Genomic DNA, 22660 nt, shown 5'->3' on the forward strand with positions numbered 1-22660 from the left:
GCATCCCTGAGCAATGTCCTTACAGACAGCCAATTCTCTCACACCAGAAGCAACTTGCAGTTTCTCAAGTTGCTCCTGACATGGAAAAAGAAAAAAACCTCAGGACAAGGAAGAAAATAATCATGGCATGCTGGACACAAGCACCTCTAAATCAAAAAAACAGAACCATTCCATAAGTAAACTTTTTGGTGTGTAAGCATAGCTCAAGGAGCCACTTTTAATGTCACCTGCAGTCCCAGCACTAATTTATTCCTTTAGACAAATGGCAATGGAAAAGTTTTTGCAATTGTGGATTGTTGGCTTTCTCAAGATGCAGATCTACATCAAGAATATTGAATTCAGTTTGGGTCCCCAAGATGTTAGACAGTTCCGAAAAGCCCCTACCACCATGGTCCCATGACTAGGCTTCTGAGATTTGTAGCGTTATAATATCAAGGACCTGTTTTGGAATTACAGGCACGTTTTATTAAAGATAAAGGTTTCCCCTGACATTAAGCCTAGTTATGTCAACAAGCTGAAATGTGTCCAGAGAAAGGCAACTAAAGTGATCAAGGGTCTGGAGAACAAGGCCTATGAAGAGCAGCTTAAAGAGCTGGGCATGTTTAACCTGCAGAAGAGAAGGCTGAGAGGAGACATGATGAGGGCCGTATATAAATATTTGAGAAGTCATAGGGAGCAAGCTTGTTTTCTGCTGCCCTGGAGACCAGGATGCGGAACAATGGCCTCAAACCACAGGAAAGGAGATTCCACCTGAATATTAGAAAGAACTTCCTAACAGTGAGAGCTGTTCAGCAGTGAAACTCTCTGTCCCAGGGTGTGGTGGAGGCTCCCTCTTTGGAGGCTTTTAAGCAGAGGCTTGATGGCCATCTGTTGGGGTACTTTGAATGCTTCTTGGCAGGGAATTGGACTGGATGGTCCACAGGGTTTTTTATTCTATTTGGCCACAAGGTCATACAAAATTCAGGGATATGTAAGATGGGTAGGGAACTGTTAGCCATACTGATGTTTGGGATTTCCATACCCAGTAACCCTTTGCCATTTTCCATGATTAGGTTTCTAGAACTTGAAGATTCATAGAGACAGAGTCCCAATCACTAAAGTATGCCTTTTTGTGCCTTTAATTTTAATATCACAGGCTGCCCACTTTCCAAGCCCCTTCTCCAAATCATTGTTTCTAAACTAAAACACACCACCTTGATAAAAAAAATTGCCCTCAGATGAAGCATGTATACCAATGCATTTTATTTAAAATTATACCAACAAGAATCCAACTCTTTACCATCTGAGTTGACTGAGCATCTTAAATAAAAAAACTGCATAGAAAATAAACAGGTTTAGAAATTTGTACAAATATTTACATCCTCCTGGGTTTGATGTTTTTTTTTTAAACAGAAAACCTAAAGCAGGGGGAAAGGGAATCACAAAAATCTTAAGTACAAAATTAAAGAAAAGGACGTTCTTGCCCCACAAATGAGGAGAGGGAGGGAGACTATTAGGATTTTAAAGCAGATGGGCACAAATAAAGGATCACCCAGCCCACATTTGCCCCATTATCTCTGCTTATCAGAATTTCAAGCCATGAACTCAAAAACGGCGAGGCCATTGCCAAGAGCCCCTCCTCTTCTCACAGAAAAGGGGTATCCCAGTCGTTCCTTGGAGATGAGTCACTCTCATCCCACAGCTACGTTCAGGGGATGAGACAGTCTTGCAGGAACCTGCTTGGAAAGGAATGGTGAGGCTAAACTCCCTCCATGCCATTTGGTTTGCCTCCTATTTCCAGGGCTGGGTGGGGACAGGATACACATCTGAGAAGTCAGGGCAGGAAAGAGTCTTCTAATTGAGGAAGCGGCGGCAACGTTTGGCTCCACAGTTGCAAGGCAGCTTGCTCCCAGCATCTTCAATGGGGAATTTGTAGTCATAGGTCAGTTCCTCTCCCCGGAAGATCCGCCGCAGGGCAAAGATCACAATGTGTTTCTGACCCTCAACATGGATGACACGCGAGTAACAGTTGGGCTCACAGGAGTGGTTGATGAAGCGGGCAGCGTTGCCATGCATTGTAGCATCCACCACATCAAAATCATCAATACGGAACATGTAGCATCCAATGCCCTGCAAGCACAAGAAGATAAAAAAAATAAAACTATTTAGGGATCTCAGACAGGGCTTTGAATATGTACTTTTAAAAAACTACAACTCTTTTTTGCAATACAAAAGAGCAATTTTGCTAAGCTTTGTCAGCTCTTTCCCCACCAACTTTTGCAAGTCCTGATCCCACTTCCCATTATATGAATGGCTCTGTCCTTCCTTGACCATCACTACCTTGCTGTCGTAGTATTTTTCACGCTTGTCTGTAAGCACTGAGCGGATAACAATGCCTGAGTACTCTATAACCATCTCGCCTGCGTCAATGTTGCGCTTGCAAAAGAGACCCCGACCATGTATGGCTGACCTGGAGTGGAGGAAATGTCACAAAAACTAGACTTGAGCAAGAAAATTGACATAGCAAACTAAAGGCAAACTGGAGAGTAAAGGTGGATTTAAGGTGGATTAAATAACAATGCTACACAAGGAATTAGCAAGATCTGGGCTGTGGTTCAAGGGCCAACACACACAGTGGCTGTCATGGGTTCATTACCTGTATACACCCACAGCTTCCTTTGAGGTCTTCTTCAGATGTCGAAACCGCATTGCCATGGGAAGCTCTAGGCTGGTGGCTCGCCTAAGAACAGGCCATCAACAAAAATCTCAATATTTCAACTCAGTAAATGAACACTAAATTACTGTGGACATGAGGTGGCCCTTCGGCTATGGAACTCCCTCCCCTGTGATATTAGATCAGCCCCCTCCTTCCTGGCCTTCAGAAAGAGTGAAAACGTGGCTCTGGGATCAAGCCTTTGGAGAAGAACTATAGTGAAATAGATGGACTGCAATGACTACCGGAATGACCTGGATTATGTTTGCCGATAGCATGGTTTTATGGTGATTTTAATGTTTTAGAAATGTTTTAATGTATTTCAATTTTGATCTTATTTTAATTTAAATGTTTATTGTGATTGTATTCTGTTGTTAAGGCATTGAATTGTTTCCTATCTGTAAGCTACCTTGAGTCCCCTTTGAGGTCAAGAAAGGCGGGATATAAATATAGTAAGTCAGTAAGTAAGTAAGTACATAAATAAAGCCTCCAAATAAGGGGCTGGACTGGATTCTGAAGAGCCTTTTACATGCCCTCAAATTGTGAAAGTGGTGTCCAGACCGTGTAGTCAGGCCAAAGGCAGTTTAGCTCTACTGGATGCTCATCCTTTCCTGGGTTGTCTTTTGTCACAGTGGCAGCTGTCCACAGAACTCTAGAGAAGGCTTAACTGTCGCCAAGCACAATCCCCCTCCTTTCTGCAGGTTGCATGGTGCTTTGGCAAAGGTGTTTGGCCATGGTCAGGACTTCTCTGGAGCTCTGTGGTTGGTTACTGCAACTGGTTACTGCAGCAACAAAACGCAGCCCGGGTAAGTTCCATTCCTTTTTCTCTGCATTGTGGAGTGCAGGGAAAAGGGGATGGTGGCAGGGGCCTGTGTGGACAGTGAACCTATGCAGCTCAGCACACCCACTCTAAATGGTGGGGCTGCTTCAGGGAAATGCTGGAGCATTCCCTCACTTGGTGATGTGGAACAAAACTGGCTTCACTGATTTCACTCTCTATTTTGGACCAGAAGTCCCTAGACACAATCTGGACATCCAGGAGCAACTTCTGCTCCGATTTGGGGTTTCTGACCAGTATAGACAAGACCTAGATCTCAAGCAAACCAAAAACTGATTTGAGAAATAAACCTGGGAACAGGTTTTCTTAGAACTGGGACAGGAATGGACAAATAATTTTGCCAGAAAGTTTTAAAAAAAACTAATACGTAATTGACAAAGTGAAAATATGAAATGTTTACATGGAGTTTAATTGAGGCTTGTATCAAAAAGGCAAGAAAAAGGGCAAATATATATATAAAAATAGCTGGATGAATCCCAACTGGATAATCTAGGTATGAAACAAAATCAGACTCTAAATGCCTGTGACTGCCACATAACTTGTTAAAGCAATTACAAGAAGTGAAGTGGGAAAAGCTCTGAGTCCGGACAGGCTATCTTGATCAAATATGAAGGAAGAATTTTCCCGTTAACAAGTACATAGCTCACATCCCATGAACTTCAATGTATCCTCCTTCCCAATAGTTGTTTTTCTCACCCCATATATGAAGAGACACTAAGCCAAGATGGATGATGCAGTTTTCCCCAACTCAAGAACAACAAAGGCCAGATATGTCCTCACCTGGTGGATTTGAGCTGTACTTCATCTTCCTCTTCATCATAGGGGCCTCCCTCAGGAAGAACACGATGTTGAGAGGCCAGGAAATTGAACATGTCAAATGTGCATTTCCTGGAGAAGAAGAGTAGGCCAAGTCCATATTAAAAGGGCCCTGGATTTCTTGCCTATCGCTCCTTCAAACACCATCTGAAACGTGCTTTGCCACAAACTCCATAAAGAGGGCCCTTTTTTCTGCAAATGGTATATGTACCATGATGTATTTTGGGACTAAGGGTACAGTATGACCCTTATATCCATGGAGGTTACATTTCATGACTTACTGTGAAAAAGAGAAGCCATGAATATATAGGAAACCCTATTAAAATGAATGCCCAAGTGGAAGCATATCATGGAATCGAACTGGGGGATCTAGAAAATGTCTAAACAAGAGACCGCTAGCACTTCCATGTTCTCCCATAGTATGACTCTATGTTCAACTTCTGGCAGAAGCATATCAAAGAATTACACTGCATGACCTTTTTTGACATCGGAAAAGTGAAAGTGCAGGTATGGAGGTCATATTTTCCACAGGCTAACCAGGAAGCCACATGGCTCTTAGGAAAACCATTATTATCTGTTTACAGACCAGCTGCTGCAATGCAACCTGCACAATGGAGGACCTTCTTATAGTAACACCAGAGGTACTCCAAGTGGCCAGTTACTGGTCAAAGGACATTCAATCAACTACCAAGCTTGCAAACTTCGTGCTTTGTTTGTTTGTTTGTTTGTTTGTTTGTTAAAAAATGCAATACAACTGTTTGGTTTGCTCCTGGCATGATAAATAAATCTGTTGTTTTTGTTTGTTTTTTTTAGAAAAGGATGAATATTCCCACCTGGAGTAAACTTCAGCCCGGGCACAGCCATGTGGGTTGAGGGGCAGCTCCTCCTCCTCGCCTTCATGCTGGTGATAGCGGAATTTGTACTTGTGGCAGGCCTTGGCACCATACAGCTGTTCCACCAGGAAGATGACAGCATCATGGTGCATGCCCAGCATACGCACACCATTCATTCCTGCCAGAAAAGCAGACGTCTACAATTCACCCCGAGTCCAAGCTGATCCATTCTACAGGAGGGAATTCAAAGCCCTGGAACACCATCCATAAATTCCCCTGAAAAGCTATCTTGGCTATTTTTAGTGACAAGGATTATTCCCTTTTGCTCTGTCCCACTGTAGTCTGAAGCTGATAATGCTGCAGATCAGGGAGAATCCCATATAGATCCTGGCCCATGTGTGGTCCCAACTAGCCAGTTTGGGGTGGGGGAAGGTAATGTTTGGGGATTTAGTCTTCCTCCTACAAATGTGGACACTGTAAGGATAAAAGGTAAAGATTTCCCCTGACATTAAGTCTAGTTGTGTCTGATTCTGGGGGCTGGTGCTAATTTCCATTTCTAAGCCGAAGAGCCAGCATTGTCCATAGATACCTCCAAGGTCACGTGGCCAGTATGACTGCATGGAGTGCTGTCACCTTCCCACTGGATTGATACCTATTGATCTACTCACACTGCATGTTTTCAAACTGCTAGGTTGGCAGAAGCTGGGGCTAACAGCAGGAGCTCACCCCACTCCCTGGATTTGAACTGCCAATCTTTCATTCAGCAAATTCAGCAGCTCAGCGGTTTAACCCACTGTGCCACCAGGTGGCGCACTGTAAGTATAGGCAGGCATATTTTCTTTTTGTGCTTGTTGCCATCAATCAGGAAGTTGAAGGGTGGAAAAAAAATTCTCAGTGCCAAGACAAGATAGGGAGAAATGAAAAATAGGCCAGAGGATACTGGGGAGAACTTCAGATCATTATCACACCTTGCACCATCCAACCTGCTAGTCTGGACTTAAGGGGTCATCTGGCTCCAACGGCTGAGACCACTCTCCAGCTCTACCTTTGATGCTGGCCTGGGAAGCAATAACATGTCTCTAACCCAACACACAACTATTTCTCACCTGCAAAGGACAAATGCTTGAGCTGGGCATTAGTACGGGTCTCCTGAACCTTTTCAACCACAGCTTTCCAGGCACCTGAATTAGACACACCAGAAATTAGACACCCTGAAATCAACTGAATTGTGCATCGTTATAAGTAGACACAGGGTGCTGTTCTCCAGAGAATCTTAAAAGACTTCCTGAATCAGGTGGCAGCCATCTATATCATTGTATATGTTGCACTCCTGTTGTAGCATTACAGCAGTTGCTTACAGTACCCCCCCTCCCCCCGCCCCTTCTTAGCCATATAGCCTCCTCCTCACCATCGATGGTAGCAGCCTGCACATTCAACCCATCCTCATTGGTGATCTCGAAACACAGGTGGGGCTGTGTTTTGCGAGGTATCTCATTCTCTTTGTCCTCCTGGTGCAGGTTGTCCTCATCAGAACTGGATAGTTCCCCTAGGGGCAAAAAGGACAAGGATGGTGAAGTCTTTCAACTCTGCTAGCTGGTCACAGTTAGTGTGAAGGGGCCTGGCTATTAGACTCTGGAAAATTGTGGAGTTAAAATCAAGCTCACAACAATAAAACACTGGAGACCAGTGGTTTATTCCTTCTTTCCACAATCATAAAAAGACAGTTCTAAAGTTTCCCCACTCAAACCTCCAGTATATATCTGCCCCAACTCCCATCTGCCCCCTAGTGGCCAAACACTGTGGTCACAGAACTGCAGTTTCAATTTCCCTCACAAAACAGATGTCTTATCTACAATACCTTCCCTAACTGTACCCAGTCTCTCTTTCCCCACCTCCCTTCTTTATGACAGAGAACTAAAGCAGCCAGTCCCGCTACTGCTAGTAAGTTACTCTACTGTGCATTTATGAGGAGGTTCTTTTGTTAATAAGCCCACTCGCCCAACATCGGTTACTACTGACAATTCAACTTTTCAGCTGAATTAGGACAATTTGGGATGTGTACTCACTGAAATCTAAGGGGTGCAATGTGCCCCTCATAAGTCACATAGTTGCTTTGCGATAGGGCAAAGCAACCTTCCTAATGCAGCGACCCCTTAATACAGTTCCTCATGTTGTAGTGACACCGCCCCCCACCAGAACATTATTTTCGTCACCACTTCATAACTGTAATTTTGCTACTGTTATGAATCATAATATAAATATCTGATGTTGTTGTTCATTCGTTCAGTCATCTCCGACTCTTCGTGACCTCATGGACCAGCCCATGCCAGAGCTCCCTGTCGGCCGTCACCACCCCCAGCTCCTTCAAGGTCAGTCCAGTCACTTCAAGGATGCCATCCATCCATCTTGCCCTTGGTCGGCCCCTCTTCCTTTTGCCTTCCACTTTCTCCAGCATGTCTTCTCTAGGCTTTGCTGTCTCCTCATGATGTGGCCAAAGTACTTCAACTTTGTCTCTAGTATCCTTCCCTCCAATGAGCAGTCGGGCTTTATTTCCTGGAGGATGGACTGGTTGGATCTTCTCGCAGTCCAAGGCACTCTCAGAACTTTCCTCCAACACCACAGTTCAAAAGCATCTATCTTCCTTCGCTCAGCCTTCCCTAAAGTCCAGCTCTCCCATCCGTAGGTTACTACAGGGAATACCATGGCTTTGACTAGGCGGATCTTTGTTGCCAGTGTGATATCTGATATGTAGGATGTATTTTCATTCATTGGACCAAATTTGGCACAAATACCCGATATGCCCAAATTTGAATAATGGTGAGGTTGGGGGGGAGGGGGGGGGGAATTGATTTTGTCATTTGGGAGTTGTAGTTGATGGGATTTATAATTCACCTACAATCAAATTGCATTCTGAACACCACCAATGATGGAACTGAACCAATCTTGGCACACAGATCTCCCGTGACCAGCAGAAAATACTGGGAGGGTTTGGTGAGCATTGACCTTGAGTTTTGGAGCTGTACATCCAGATATTTATTTGTCGTATCAGGGCAACCAGTCAATTATATTACATTTCTAACAGAAGAAAGCAAACAAACAAAATACAGAATTTGTGAGTTTGGTAGTTGATTAAATGTTCTTTGACCAGTATCTGGCCACTTGGAGTGCTTCTGGTGTTGCCGCAAGAAGGTCCTCCATTGTGCATATGGCAGGGCTCAGGTTGCAGCAGCAGGTGGTCAGTGGTTTGCTCCTCTCCACACTCGCATGTAGCCCCACATTCGCTTTGTAGCCCCATTCTGAAGGTTGGCTCTGCATCTCATGGTGCCAGAGTGCAGTCTGTTCACCGCCTTCCAAGTCGCCCAGGGGGGGAGTTTCCCAGGGGGGAGTTTCTCATTTGGTATCAGCCATTGGTTGAGGTTCTGGGTTTGAACCTGCCACTTTTGGACTCTCACTTGCTGAGGTGTTCCAGCGAGTGTCTCTGTAGATTTTAGAAAACTATTTCTAGATTTAAGTCGTTGACGTGCTGGCTGATACCCAAACAGGGGATGAGCTGGAGATGTCTCTGCCTTGGTCCTTTCACTATTGGCTGCTACTTCCTGACAGATGTCAGGTGGTGCAATACCGGCTAAGCAGTGTAATTTCTCCAGTGGTGTAGGGTGCAGACACCCCGTGATAATGCGGAATGTCTCATTAAGAGCCACATCCACTGTTTTAGTGTGGTGAGATGTGTTCCACACTGGGCATGCATACTCAGCAGCAGAGTCGCACAGCGCAAGGGCAGATGTCTTCACTGTATCTGGTTGTGATCTCCAGGCTGTGCCAATCAGCTTTCGTATGATGTTGTTTCTAGCACCCACTTTTTGCTTGATGTTCAGGCAGTGCTTCTTGTAGGTAAGAGCACGGTCCAGAGTGACTCCCAGGTATTTGGGTGCGCTGCAATGCTCCAGTGGGATTCCTTCCCAGGTGATCTTCAGAGCTCAGGATGCTTCTCTGTTCTTGAGATGAAATGCGCATGTCTGTGTTTTAGATGGGTTGGGGATCAGCTGGTTTTCCCTGTAATAGGCAGTACATCCGAAGAGCACTGTGGACTCAAACAATGATAGATCTGGACCAAACTTGGCACAAATACTCAATATGCCCAAATGTGAACAGTGGTGGAGTTTGAGGGAAAGAGACCTTGACTTTGGGAATTGTAGTTGCTGGGATTTATAGCTAACCTACAATCAAAGAGCACTGAACTTGGCATACTACCTCATGGCCAACATTGAATACTGGTGGGGTTGGATGGACTGTTTTTGAATTTTGGGAGTTGTAGTTCACCAACACCAAAAAGGAGAGATAATCAGTCTTCTCTGCCAAAAGGGTTCCTAAGACCATCAGAAACATATGTATTCTTATGGTCTTTGGTGGCCTCTCTGAAACCCCCTCATAACCCCCCCCCCAGGGGTCCCGACCCCTAGGTTGACAAACACTGTTATAGGGCATGTAGGTACTTTTTATCCTTGGATACATTATTAGCTTATACTCTTGATATTGGGCCACAACTTCTAGCTAAACAATGGCCATCCCATTCCGAACATGAAGAAGAATAAGCTGACATTCCTATACCTGCATATCTATGCCATGCTGGTTCCAAGAGAAGGTCCTGGTTCTGCTCCGGGCTTCCAGGATGGGAGTTCAATGGCACCAGGGAAGGGCAATGCTCCACTGGGGAACTGCAGAGGCACAGAGGGAAGTTACAAGCCATACTAGGCTATTTATTAATTGGTATTTGTAAAGTTTTTGATATAGCAAAATTTGTTTAAGTGCTTCTCAAGAAATTTCACATTTCATATACAGAAAAACAAAGAAAAAAGTGTATTAAAATAAAAACAGAAACAAAATAGTGCTCATCAGAAATAGACTAGTTTTCATCATGAACAGCTTTGTTTTCACCAGGCATTTAAATAACCCGAGAAAGGAGCTCCTGAAGCCCTAACTTGACACTTACTGATCACTGCCGCCAACAACCCCTGCCTCTTCTTTGAGTGCATCCAGGTCTAGAACACCCTTCATTGTGGGAGTCTTCATTCGCACCCTCCCGATGCTGCAGATCAAAAGGTTCAAGTTAATGTGTGAATGCAAACAAATAAACAGGAGGATCCCAAAGGAATGGATACCAAGTTGGTTTTTGAGAGAAGACAGCTGCTCCAGAAACGAATGAGGACACAGTCTGGTACATTTGTTTTTTTGCCACACATGAGGCAATTGTTTATTTAGAGTTGAGCATAGTTTGCTGCACCTCCTCCGTCTGAACCAAATAAGTAGGTCTGATGGATTTGGTACAGTTTGAAATATCTTTTTTATCAAGTAGGATGAAAGATCTGTCTGGATGCACCACTCTAAGTGAAAATCTAAATAATAATATTTTTTAAATTATTTTTATTGCATTTATTCAATTTAACATAAACACATTAAGTAAACATACCTTTATCACTAAATTATTCCTATATTCTACAACTACTACAAATTCCAACTAACTATAAATCAATTCAGACTTCCCTCAATTTACAAAACAAAAAATAATAATTAGAATCTGACCAATCCTTATAATCAGGTCACTCATTCACTCTCCAAATACAATATGATCGTAACATATATGCAACATGCAAATTCTAGACATGTCCCATCATTCAATCTTATTCTGTTTTGGAAACATAATGATGAGCACTCTTTGGATATTGACCATGGTCCATTCCTGTTGTTTCTCTTTGATACTTTTTTTCCTCCTCTTCCCCTTCCCCTTAGTTTGTGCCCCCTCCACCAGGACCAAGCAATTCATGTTGTTTCACCATTCCAAAATATCATTGTTTCTCTTGCTGGCTTATACCCCTTTTCCTCATTAAACACATACTTGATAAATTTTCCCCATATTTTCCAAAAGTCTGTTTGTTTACATATTCCCCTTTTAATTTTAATATTGCAAGTTAGCTTATCATTAATTGCTATATTCCAAATTTCCCTATACCATTCTTCTAATTGAATTTCTTTTTTTCCCCTCCAATTTTTTGCTATTAACAATTTAGTTGCTGTTATCAAATTAGAAATCAATTCTTTCTCCTCTTGTACAGGAATTATATTATCATGTATAAGTAATAAAGCTAATTTTGGTGTAATCTCAGTCTCTATTTTTATTATTGCTCTTATTTCTTTGAATATGCTTTCACAAAATGTTTGTATAATATAACATGACCACCACATATGAAGATACGTCCCTATTTCCTGACAACCTCTCCAACACTGATTTGAATATTTTTTATCAATCTGATTTAATCTAATAGGGGTTAGATACCACCTCCATATCATTTTGTAGTAATTTTCTTTAATTCTGATAGACATATTTTTAGTATTATCATATTCCATATGTTTGCCCATTCTTGATTATTCATTTTTCCCCCAAGTCTGTTTCCCATACTTCCTTCAAATATTCCTGTTCATTCATTAATAAGTTTATAGATATCACTTACTGTGCCTTTTAATGTTATATTCTCTTCTTTAGTCTCCCTTTGAGTTATCATCTTTTCTATTTTTGTGTATTCCCTACCTCTATTATACTTTTTCCTTATATCACTTGGCCCAATTGTAGATACTTATACCAATCTAAGTCTCCTAATTCCTCTTTTATTCTTTCCATATTTACCATTTTCAGATCCCAGTCTTTTACTTTCATTAAACCTCTTCCATTAAGTTCTACTTCAAGTTTTTTTTTAAATTTTCTGGGAAGTTTTCTGTCATTAAAACTGGCATGATAGGAGAAATACCTCGCATTAGGGGTTTTTTTTTATATCTCCCCCAAATCTCTAAAATATTTTTAGAAAGGGATTGTTTAAATTGTTATACCATTTCTTTTTACCCTTTTCTCTATTACCCCTATTAAAAATGTATTCTAATTTCAGTTCTAATTTTTTATCATCTTCTTCTAACCACTCCAAGCTCTTTTGTTTTGCTAAACTTTCTACTATATATCTAATTTGATTTGATTGATAATATAACTTGAGGTTTGGTAATCCAAGACCTCCCTCTTTCTGTGACTTATACCATAAACTTTTATTTATTCTAGCTTTTTTGTTCCCATTACAGTACAGATTTAACATGTTTGGCTACATTTTTATTTCTTGATCTGAAATTTTTACAGGTAGCATTCTAAATAAAAAATTTAATTTGGGTAATATCTTCATTTTAATTAATGCTATCCTACCAAACCATGATAATTTGAGCTTATTGTATTCCAGCAATTTCTTATCAATTTCCTTTCTTAATTTGGTTAGATTATTTATTTCTAAGTTTTTTAAATCTTTAGTTATATTTATTCCTAAATATTTAATTGTTTCTTTGATTTTGATTTTGATTTTCCCCTCCTGTTTTATATTTTTATCTCTTCCTTTTGATAATTAAATATCATCATTTCTGATTTATTCCAATTAGTTTGTAACCCTGTCATTAATCCAAATTCTGTTAAATGAGCCTCAATTTTCTCCCATTGTTTTATTGGATGTTCCATTGATAAAAGGGTGTCATCTGTAAACAAATTTATTTTATATTTCTGTTTTATTCCTATTCCTTTTATACTACTATCATCTCTAATTACATTAGCTAATAATTCCATTACAATTGCGAATAAAATTGGGGAAAGAGGACATCCCTGCCGCGTGCCTCGTATTATATCTATTTTCCCTGTTAAACCATCATTCACCATTACTTGGGCACAATTTTTGGAATATAATTTATCAATTAGATTTCTACATTTTTCTCCAAATCCAAATTTAGCTAATATTAATTTCATTGTCTGCCAGGATACACTATCAAATGCCTTATAAATATCCAGAGCTAATACTCCTGCCACTAATTTTTTTTAATACTATGAATTACGTTTAATACCCTACCCATTAAATTTGACATTTGCCTTCCTCCTATAAATCCACACTGATCTTCTTTGATATATTTATATATACATTTATTCATCCTTTTAGCCGGTATAGCAGTTAATATTTTTGCGTCTTGGTTTATTAATGAGATAGGTCTGTACGATTCTGGGTCTGTAGGGTCTTTATTGGGTTTTAATATCAAAGTGATCAATGACTGTTCCCATGATGGCGGAATTTTTTCTCCTTTTATTATTTTATTATATAGATCTTTTAATTTAGGTATCAATAATGTTTTGAATTTTTTGTAATATTCTGGTCCCAACCCATCCAGCCCTGGGGTCTTTCCAGGTTTTAAATTGTCTATAGTTTCCTCAATCTCTTTCTCTGATATTGCTTGTTCCATAATTAATTTATCTGTTTCTTGAATCTTTATTTTACAATGTTTATCTATATACTCTTCAACTTTCTTTCTAGGGGCTTCATTTGCTGTACACAGCTCCTGATATAATTCCTGAAAAATTAGTATTTTATCCTCCATTCTCATGCACTGTTTTCCATCTTTATCTTTAATCACAGTTATCAATTTCTTTTGTTTCCTAATTTGTGCTGCATTAGCTAATAACTTAGAGTTTTTATTACTATGTATTGTCGAAGGCTTTTACTATACTCAAAATACTCTGTTTAAATAAATCAAATCTCTCTGCTTTTTCAATCCCTCTTTTTTCAAGTTCTTGCGTCTTTGCTATTAATTTTGCATAACTCATTCTATTTTGTTCTGTCATATAACTTCTCTCTAATTCCTTGATTTCTGCCTCTAGTTTTTTCTTCTTCTGCCTCCCGTTGTTTTTTAAAACTATTATATTCTTTAATGAAGAGTCCTCTGGCCCCTGCCTTCATTGTATCCTATACTATTGCGACAGAACATTGATTATTGTCGTTTATCTCCCAAATTTCCTCTAGTTCTTTTGCTATTTTTCCTGATATTTTTTTTATCTTCTAGTACTTTATTGTCAATTCTCCATCTTTTAGCTAGCCTATAATTTTTTTTAATTTGTATTATAATACTAATGGGTGCATGATCTGAAATTTTTATAATCTCTATTTCAGCATCTTGAGTTTTGGAAATTAAGTCTTTTGAAACAAAGAAATAATCTATTCTCGAATAATTTTTATGCACTGAGGAGTGGAAAGTAAATATTTTTTCATTACCCTTTATCGTTCTCCAAACATCTATCAATCCCTCTCTAGTTATTACTTTATTAAGTTCTGTTATATTCCTTTCCCCCTTTTCTTCTTTTGGGGGGTGGGATTTATCCAGCTTTCTATCCATAACTCCATTGAAGTCCTCTCCTAAAATTACATACCCCTTTTTAATTTCTTCTAACTCTTTAAAAATCAATTCATAAAATTCCTTCTGTTTTGTATTTGGTGCATAAATATTAACCGTAGTATAATCCTCCCCTCCCATAGACCCCTGAATCATCACATATAATAATAATAATAATAATAATAATAATAATAATAATAATAAACGTTATTTATATTCCGCTCTATCTCCCCTGGGACTCAGAGCGGATTCCAACTAACAAAAAGGCAACATTTAATGCCTCAATAACAATAAGTACAAATATAATAACCCAGAATAATCCCACATAAAAGACATCTTAAACATAACAACTAATAACACGTAATCTATCAAAATTATAACTAACATAAAACATGGACATAAAACATCTGAATTAATTCAAAATAATTATTTAATTTCCCAACTTGGCCCCTTGCAGATGTGATGAAATAGTAACTATAGCAATAAAAAAAAACATTAAAAATCCAGTAGCACCTTAGAGACAACTTGGGAAGAAAAAAATATTAAGGCACAAGGTTTCATGAGTACAGTCCACCTCATTAGATACAGTAAACCTTGTATGTGTACTGTATCCAGGAAAACAGCTAGAAATTTCTTAGTTTCAAATGTGCTACTGTATTCCTTCATGATCAAACAGACTAGCACAGCTATCACTTTGGAAACAGCTATAGTGGAAGATGCTCTCAGATGGTGTTCTTTCTCCTGCTCTATATGGATGAAGCACCACTGGAGCTGAAGATCTAACTACATGTTTTAGCCCATTGTGGCCTGTGGAGGTCCATCACTTCCTCCTAGAGGCTCCTAATCATTGTACAATTTTCTTTCTGGAAAGTCCATATAAAGCAAGCTTTGAAGCTAGTCCTGAAAATAAGTCCTATGCTGGCAGTCCCAAATGTCTTCTATAAAATATCATCAGCTCTTCTATGAAACATCACCAACACTATTGAACAACTCAAGAGCTGTTGAACAGTAGAACTCTGCCTCAAGAGTGTGGTGGAAGCTCCTTCTTTAAACAGGGGCTGGGTGGCCATCTGTTGCACATTCTTTGTGCTTTTTCTGCATGGCACGGGTTGGACTAGATGGCCCTTGTGGTCTCTTCCAACTCTGTGATTCTTGCTTCTTTGTGCAATTATTAAAGTATCCAGATTATTTGATACACTAGGACAGGGGTTCTGGGGGCTGGATACGGCCGCCCTCCAAGGTAATTTACCTGGCCCTCGCTCAGTGTCAACCTAAGTCTGAAATGACTTGAAAGCACACAACAACAGCAGCAGCAGCAGCAATCCTATCTTATCAGCCAAAAGCAGGCCCACACTTCCCATTGAAATACTAACAAGTTTATATTTGTTAAAATTGTTCTTCATTTTAATTATTGTATTGTTTTTAAGTGGGTTTTTTTGCACTACAAATAAGATATGTGCAGTGTGCATAGGAATTCATTCATATATATTTTTCAAATTATAATCCGGCCCTCCAACAGTTTGAGGAACTGTGACCTGGCCCTCTGTTTAAAATGTTTCAGGACCCCTGCACTAGGATTTACCTACACAATTTCCACATTAATCAAAGTGGAAATGGAAACACCAAAAAAGGGGAGGCGCTTTGGCAGGAATGCTGCATGAAGATATGCTATATGCTTACTGTACGGGAGTGGCTACTGCTGAACTGAAACATTGCTAACATAGTATACGTTTACTTCCTTCACCCCAAATTCTAGATTGTAGGACAAAAACCCAGGGTGGCGCAACGGGTTAAACTGCTGAGCAGCTGACCAAAAGGTTAGCTGTTTGAATCCAGGGATTAGGGTGAGCTCCCGCTGTTAGGCCCAGCTTCTGCCAATCTAGCAGTTCAAAAACATGTAAGTGTGAGTAAATCAATAGGTATCACTTCTGTGGGAAGGCAACAGCACTCCATGCAGTCATGCTGCCACATGACTTTGGAGGTGTCTACGGACAATGTCAGCTCTTTGGCCTAGAAATGGAGATGAGAACAAATCCCAAGAGTTGGACACAACTAGACTTAATGTCAGGGGAAACCTTTGCCTTTAGGCCATAATCCACACTAGGATTTGATGAAGGAATCAAGAATAGTCTTTAATGGACTGATGTCCAGACCTTGCTTGAATGTCTCTCTAATTATGAAGAATGCACCCCCCTTCCCCCTTAAACTCCACTTAAAAGATCTTAGCTACCTATATCCTGTCCTCTCCCAGAAAACTAAGCAACTGAGGAGGAAAGGAAAGAGCCTGAGACTGTGCCAAACAGCACATGTGACTCTCATAAAATCTCATGCAGATGTGGGGACTTGGCAGTAAGGTTAGGAGAATTCCCTCAGCTTTCAGTTGCACTCATTTATTGCCAGCTTCCCCACAACCATCTTCAAGACTGATTAAGAGTTAAAGATTTAACCACTAAAAAATAATTTTAGAACAAAATTGGTTTGCTTTTGCTTTGTAAAGAAACCTTCTGTATTATGAAATTGGGGAGGGGGCAACAGGTGATATCCTTACCCGGAGCCTACAGTGCTGCCAGAAATGAAATTATTAGTCAAGTAATCAGGAGTTGCTGTAGGAGACATGGGCAACAGCTCCTCTTTGTTGACTCTGTCCATCTTCACCTTCTTGACAGGAACGTTTCCTACAAAGGTGGAGACCCTCTTGACCCGGATGGCCGGGCGGGGACCAGGCAAAGACACCAAACCAGGAATGCTCAGCACACCGGAATTCATAGCCACAGGCTGGAGGAGACAGTTCTGCTGGAGGCCAAGGGAGGGAGTAATCAGAGCTGGGGTGCTCAGGGCCAACTGCCCTCCACCAATAGCCTGAGGGGTAGTGCTCACCACATTCACCATGGGGACCATGCTGATCACTGGGCCTCGAATAGTCCAAGTAGGCAAAGGGTTTGGATTCAGGCCCAAAGGTGCCTGTAAAATGACTGTGCCAAGGCTGGGAACAGGGCTGGGTGCGGGCAGTGGTGCTGGTGCGGAGTTTGGTTTTGCGTCACAGCTGGAGGCCTGCTCCCCATCTTGAGAGTTCAGGATGTCTTCTTCACCCTGCACTTTGACACACACCTGTCCCAGCTTATTCACAAGAATGATTCTGGAGCTAGGCTTTTGCCCCTCGGGTCCCAGCATCCTTACCTCAGGGGTGCCCAGCACCTGAGCACAACTAAGGGTTAGGGTTGGGGTCAAATCTGGGGCAGGGTTGGGGTGGGCCGATTCAGTGCCATTGAAGCTAGTGGAGGTAGCAGGTGCTGGAGGCATCGGCATTGGATTGCGGCAGGAAGGCAGTGGGGCTTTGCTCTCGGGAGTATCCATGATCTTTAGCACAAAGTCCACAATGTCAGAAGGCAAGTCCTCAGGAGCAGGAGCGGGTCCAGCCAGCTCTCGCTCCACCCTTGGCTCAGCCTGCTTGCCCTTGGCAGACGGGTGCCCCCCAGCTGAATCTGCTTCACTGTCGGTACCATCGTCTATCCCATCCAGCTGGTTAATGTGAGGCAAGGGGAGGTCCAGAGGGTATGGCGGAAGGGGTGACTCTCGTGTCACCACTGTGCGCGGGAAGCGAAAGTAGCGGCTCTCCTCTCCTTCCTCCTCACTCTCGGCATCACCTAACCCATCCAACTGGGGCAGGCCCAGTCCAGGAGAGGGGGGGCACATCCGTGGCACTCCCAGCTCCTCTTCCTGGAATGGCTCATCCAGAAGGCTGTCGTCAAATTCCAGGTCAGAGACGTTGAGCTCAAAAGCCAGCTCTGATGGCACAGGTGGCCGTGAGGGAGGGGGTGAGGTAAGTAAGGGCAGTTGCCCATCAGAGGTAGAATTTTGCCTGAATCCATTCCCAGCTGTGGGGATGTCTGGGAGGGGAGGCATTGCCCTGAGAGAGGTGCTGGGGGGACTAGTCCTGTTAGCCATGGCTGGAGGTGGAAATGAGGACCGGTGGGTACAGTGGGCACTGCTAGGGGACAGGGGGCTGAGGCGCTGAGTGCGACGCGGAGGAGGGAAGTCTGGATCACCCACAGTCAAGATATGATGAGACATGGAAGATGCACTCCCTGCAGAAACAGAAGGGAAGAAAATAAAATGGTGCATTGAGAGACTGACTGGCTGTAATGGATTGCAGTGGCTACGCAAGGCATGAAAGCAGGTCCAGCCATAGGTTTTTAAAATCCTTGTGTGTTACTATTTATATGTGAGCTATATTAATTGTATTGTTTTTGCTTATTGTTTTTTGTTTTATTGATGTATTGTCAGGCTTGGCCTCATGTAAGCCGCCCTGAGTCCCCTTGGGGGGATGGTGGCGGGGTATAAATAAAGTTTTATTATTATAATTTATTATTATTATTATTATTGTCATCTTGTTGAGGATGCACTGCCATATTGAAGGGGATGCTATGAACTATATGAGTCTAAGGCCTGAGTTTAATTTCACAGAAGTTACTGGGAGCCACTGGTGCTTGGGACCAGAGACAAAAGTATAGGAGAAAAAAAAATACTACAGTAGTCTCACTTATCCAAGCTTTGCTCATCCAACGTTGTGTATTATCCAACGCAGTTTGCCTCCTGTCCAAATCCACAGCTGTTTCAATACATTGCAATATTTTGGTGCTAAATTAGTAAATACAGTAATTCCTACATAACATTACCATGTATTGAGAACTCCTTTTTCTGTTGATTTGTTGTAAAACATGATGTTTTGGTGCTTAATTTGTAATTTGACATTTAATAGGCTTTTCCTTAATCCCTCCTTATTATCCAATATTTTCACTTATCTAATGTTCTGCCGGCTCATTTATGTTGGAAAAGCGAGATTCTACTGTAATATCATTTAACTTAAAGATGTTACTACATTTTAATCTTTGTTTTTATGTTCTCAAATTTAATGGTGTTTGCATATGATTACACACATCAACAAAATCAAACATTTTTGTAATAATCAAAAATGAGGGAAGCATAGTTAGAATCAATTTTAAATATGTTTTTCCCCCCCATCATGTCAACTTTTTAAAATATGACGAATGGTACATTACAGCAGACTACTGTAAAGTCTGCACATTTTGCATCATATTAGTGCAACACAATTTTCATCAGATATAATTTTAGGTCATTCTTATAGTTTTTTTGCGCTGAATTTAGATCTGTGTTTATTTTTTCTCTATCACATGCAGTTTTTGTGATGACGCTAATTGAATAATTAATGCATATATGCACTGATATCTATTAGATTCTATTGATCTCTTTTAAAAAAAATATTATTTTATCATGGTTTATTACATTTGTTATACATTATTTGTTTTACAGCAGATACATATTGTTCAATACAACCTACCATACCTTAACTTTTGGCATCTAGTGTCATTTTCCTGCTTATACATATTATCTATCCCTCACCGCTGAGCTTCCCCTCCCCCCACAAGCCACAGCTTTTACATATCATCTGTCCAAAATTTCAATTCTTCTTGTGGAAGTAACTTTCCTTCTTTATTTTTTAATAATTTTTCAATAAATTTTCTCCATACATTATCAAAATCACTTTGTTTCCATATACCTCTTTAACTTTTAATATACATGTCAACTTATCATTTATTGCCAATTTCCATACTTTCTTGTACCACTCCTCTATTTGTATATTTATTTCTCTTTTCCAGTTCCTTGCTATAAGCAGTCTTGCTATTGTTAATACATTTGTTATCGTATCTTTTTTTTCAATTGTTTATTATTATATAATGATAATAAAGCTATACTAGGACTTTTTTCTATTTTAATGTTCATTATATCTTCTATTTCTCTAAATACTTTCCCCCAAAAATATGTAGATTCTATTGATATCAATGCATAAATGCATTAACTATTTCATTAGCCTCATCATAAAAACATGTGATAGAGAAAAAATGAACACAGATCTGAATTCAGCGCACAAAACTCTATAAGAATGACCTAAAATGATATCTGATGAAAAACACATGTTGGTTTATGTTATTTGTTGGATTGTATTTTGACTTTTAAGGTTTATCTTGTTTCCATTTCACTGTAAGCTGCCTTGAGTCCTATTCTGGAATAAAAGTACAAGAGAAATTCCCAAACATAATATATAATTAAGCCTTATGAGAGGCATTTTTAGTCTTTAGGAGTGGGAAAAGATTCATTCAGCAGGTGGGATACCAAGCATGAACGATGAAATCCAAGGGATGAGACAAGCCCAAAGATTCCCCACCTTTCTTCTACAAAAAGTATCCACTTAAAGTACACACCAGGGGATGGCAGTGGACGGGATGACACGCCGCTGATGGGCCTCCGAGTAGGGGAAAAGTTGGGCACTTTGATGCGAGCTCCGGTAAGAGATTTAGGCTTGGTGACAGCAGCCTCTGGGTGTAACAGAGACCCTTGGTTCTGTATAGGAGAGTGATGCTCCAGGGAAGGTATGGAAGTGGACACATCCTTAAGGTGCTTTTCTTCTATGGTTGAATCTGGAAATGACAGCATCAGAGATAGAACAAAAATAGTGGAAAGAGCCTGTGGCCCTTCTTCTGGGTTTGGAGCAGAAAACAAAGAGATATTTTTGTCTGGCTATTCCCATCCCTCGGGCCCCCTGGTGGTGCAGTGGGTTATTTATTTGTTTGTTTACTATATTTGTATACCGCCCCCCTCAGGCGACTCAGGGCAGTTAACAAAGGCAGCAATGCAATGTCAATTACAGTATAAAGCGTTTAAAAGCATTGGCATAAAACACAAAATCATAATAAAACCTGTTACTACATAAATCATGTCTTAGTTAAAAACATTGTCCAATATCATCATCCAATCGTTCCATATTCCTATGTCTGTTATACTGCATTGCCAAATGCTTGCTCAAACAGCCAAGTATTAACTTTTCTTTGGAATGCTAAAAGGGAGGTACTGGTTAAACCGCTGAGCTACTGAACTGGCTGACCAAAAGGTTGGCGGTTTGAATCCAGGGAGTGTAGTGAGCTCCCACTGTTAGGCCCAGCTTCTGCCAACCTAGCAGTTTGAAAACATGCAAATGTTAGTAGATCAATAGGTACCGCTTCTGTGGGAAGGTAATGGTGTTCCATGCAGTCATGCTGACCACATGAACTAAGAGGCTCTTCAGCTTAGAAACAGAGATGAGCACCAACCCCCAGAGTTGGACAAAACTAGACTGATTATCAGAGGAAATCTTTACATTTACCTTTACCAATACCATCTCACATGCTTTACTGAGACTGAACCAACCTGGGATTTGTGTGCTTGTGCAAGGCATGCATGGAACTATGGTCCCAGGCCGAGCAGAAGAATGCTCCTTTGGCAGTATAGACAGCAATCATGCTGCAAATCATTCTTTTGGTAAAATGCTACTTGGATTTAAAATTTTGTTATTACACTGATAGTTATGTTTAAGGGCTTGGTATCCTTTGCCACAAGGGCTGGTTATTCAAATAAAAAAGCAAGAATAATGCCTCTAAGAAGCAATGCCTAATGGCAGCATGACAGACAAGCATTACACACAAAACCAGTGTACTTTAGTGGTTATAGTGCTGGACTGCAAGAGATACTGTCCTCATAATCTTAAACCTTGTTTTAGTTTTTATGGTCTTAAAAGACGGTTTTAATTAACATAGGAGAGTTACTTCCCATATAGGTAAATAGATAACAGCATAGCTGTCCCAAAAGAATTTCTGTTTTCTCACATTGCCAGGTCAGATGCTTTGAAAGCAACCCTTTAGCTGTACTGTCTCCCAAGTTGCCACATCATATAAAGGAGGCATGACATGATCCATTCCCAAAACAGCACTTTCCTAAAAGGGCTGATCAACCTTACCTGCAGGGACAGCTGGACTGTGGACAATAGTGTGGTTCTCTTCCTGCACCCCCAATGCATCTGGCTCCTCCTGGCTTTGCTTTGGCCGATACTCTAAGACACGACATTTATACCAGCATCGCCTGCGGGCATCCACCGTACTCCAATACATCCGGGAACACCTCAAAAGAAAACAATCTTGCCTCACTAGTGTGGCATTCAGGTAGCTATTTGCTCTAAGTGACTGGTTCTCAACCTCTGTCTCTCTGCTGTTGGTCTTCCATTTCCATATTCTATGACCATTGGCCATGCTGACTGGAGTAAATGCCAGTGCAAAACCCCCTGTACAATTAAGTGGTGAGATCTACTATTCTAAATAATCTGACAATCAGGAAATCTGTTTTGAAGAAAAAAAGGACTAT

The 22660-nt window shown here is 40.8% G+C and overlaps 1 protein-coding gene across 2 annotated transcripts in view; it reads right to left on the bottom strand.

Annotated features, from left to right (window-relative positions):
- Positions 1–1225: 1225 nt before the first annotated feature.
- Positions 1226–22660, bottom strand: part of LOC137095414 (histone-lysine N-methyltransferase 2B-like) — a 223085-nt gene continuing 201650 nt past the window's right edge. For both annotated transcript variants that reach the window (XM_067462059.1, XM_067462058.1), the window contains exons 26-37: positions 22260–22420; positions 20692–20907; positions 16959–18495; positions 10170–10265; positions 9788–9894; positions 6588–6725; positions 6286–6360; positions 5180–5357; positions 4311–4418; positions 2636–2719; positions 2320–2449; positions 1226–2109 (exon numbers count right to left, since the gene is read on the bottom strand). In XM_067462059.1, coding sequence (XP_067318160.1) covers positions 1834–2109; positions 2320–2449; positions 2636–2719; positions 4311–4418; positions 5180–5357; positions 6286–6360; positions 6588–6725; positions 9788–9894; positions 10170–10265; positions 16959–18495; positions 20692–20907; positions 22260–22420 — 3106 coding nt within the window. In that variant the 3' untranslated portion in view covers positions 1226–1833. The remainder of the gene's footprint in view (positions 2110–2319; positions 2450–2635; positions 2720–4310; positions 4419–5179; positions 5358–6285; positions 6361–6587; positions 6726–9787; positions 9895–10169; positions 10266–16958; positions 18496–20691; positions 20908–22259; positions 22421–22660) is intronic.

The sequence above is a fragment of the Anolis sagrei genome, chromosome Y (assembly GCF_037176765.1).
Source record: "Anolis sagrei isolate rAnoSag1 chromosome Y, rAnoSag1.mat, whole genome shotgun sequence".
Lineage (NCBI taxonomy): Eukaryota > Metazoa > Chordata > Lepidosauria > Squamata > Dactyloidae > Anolis > Anolis sagrei.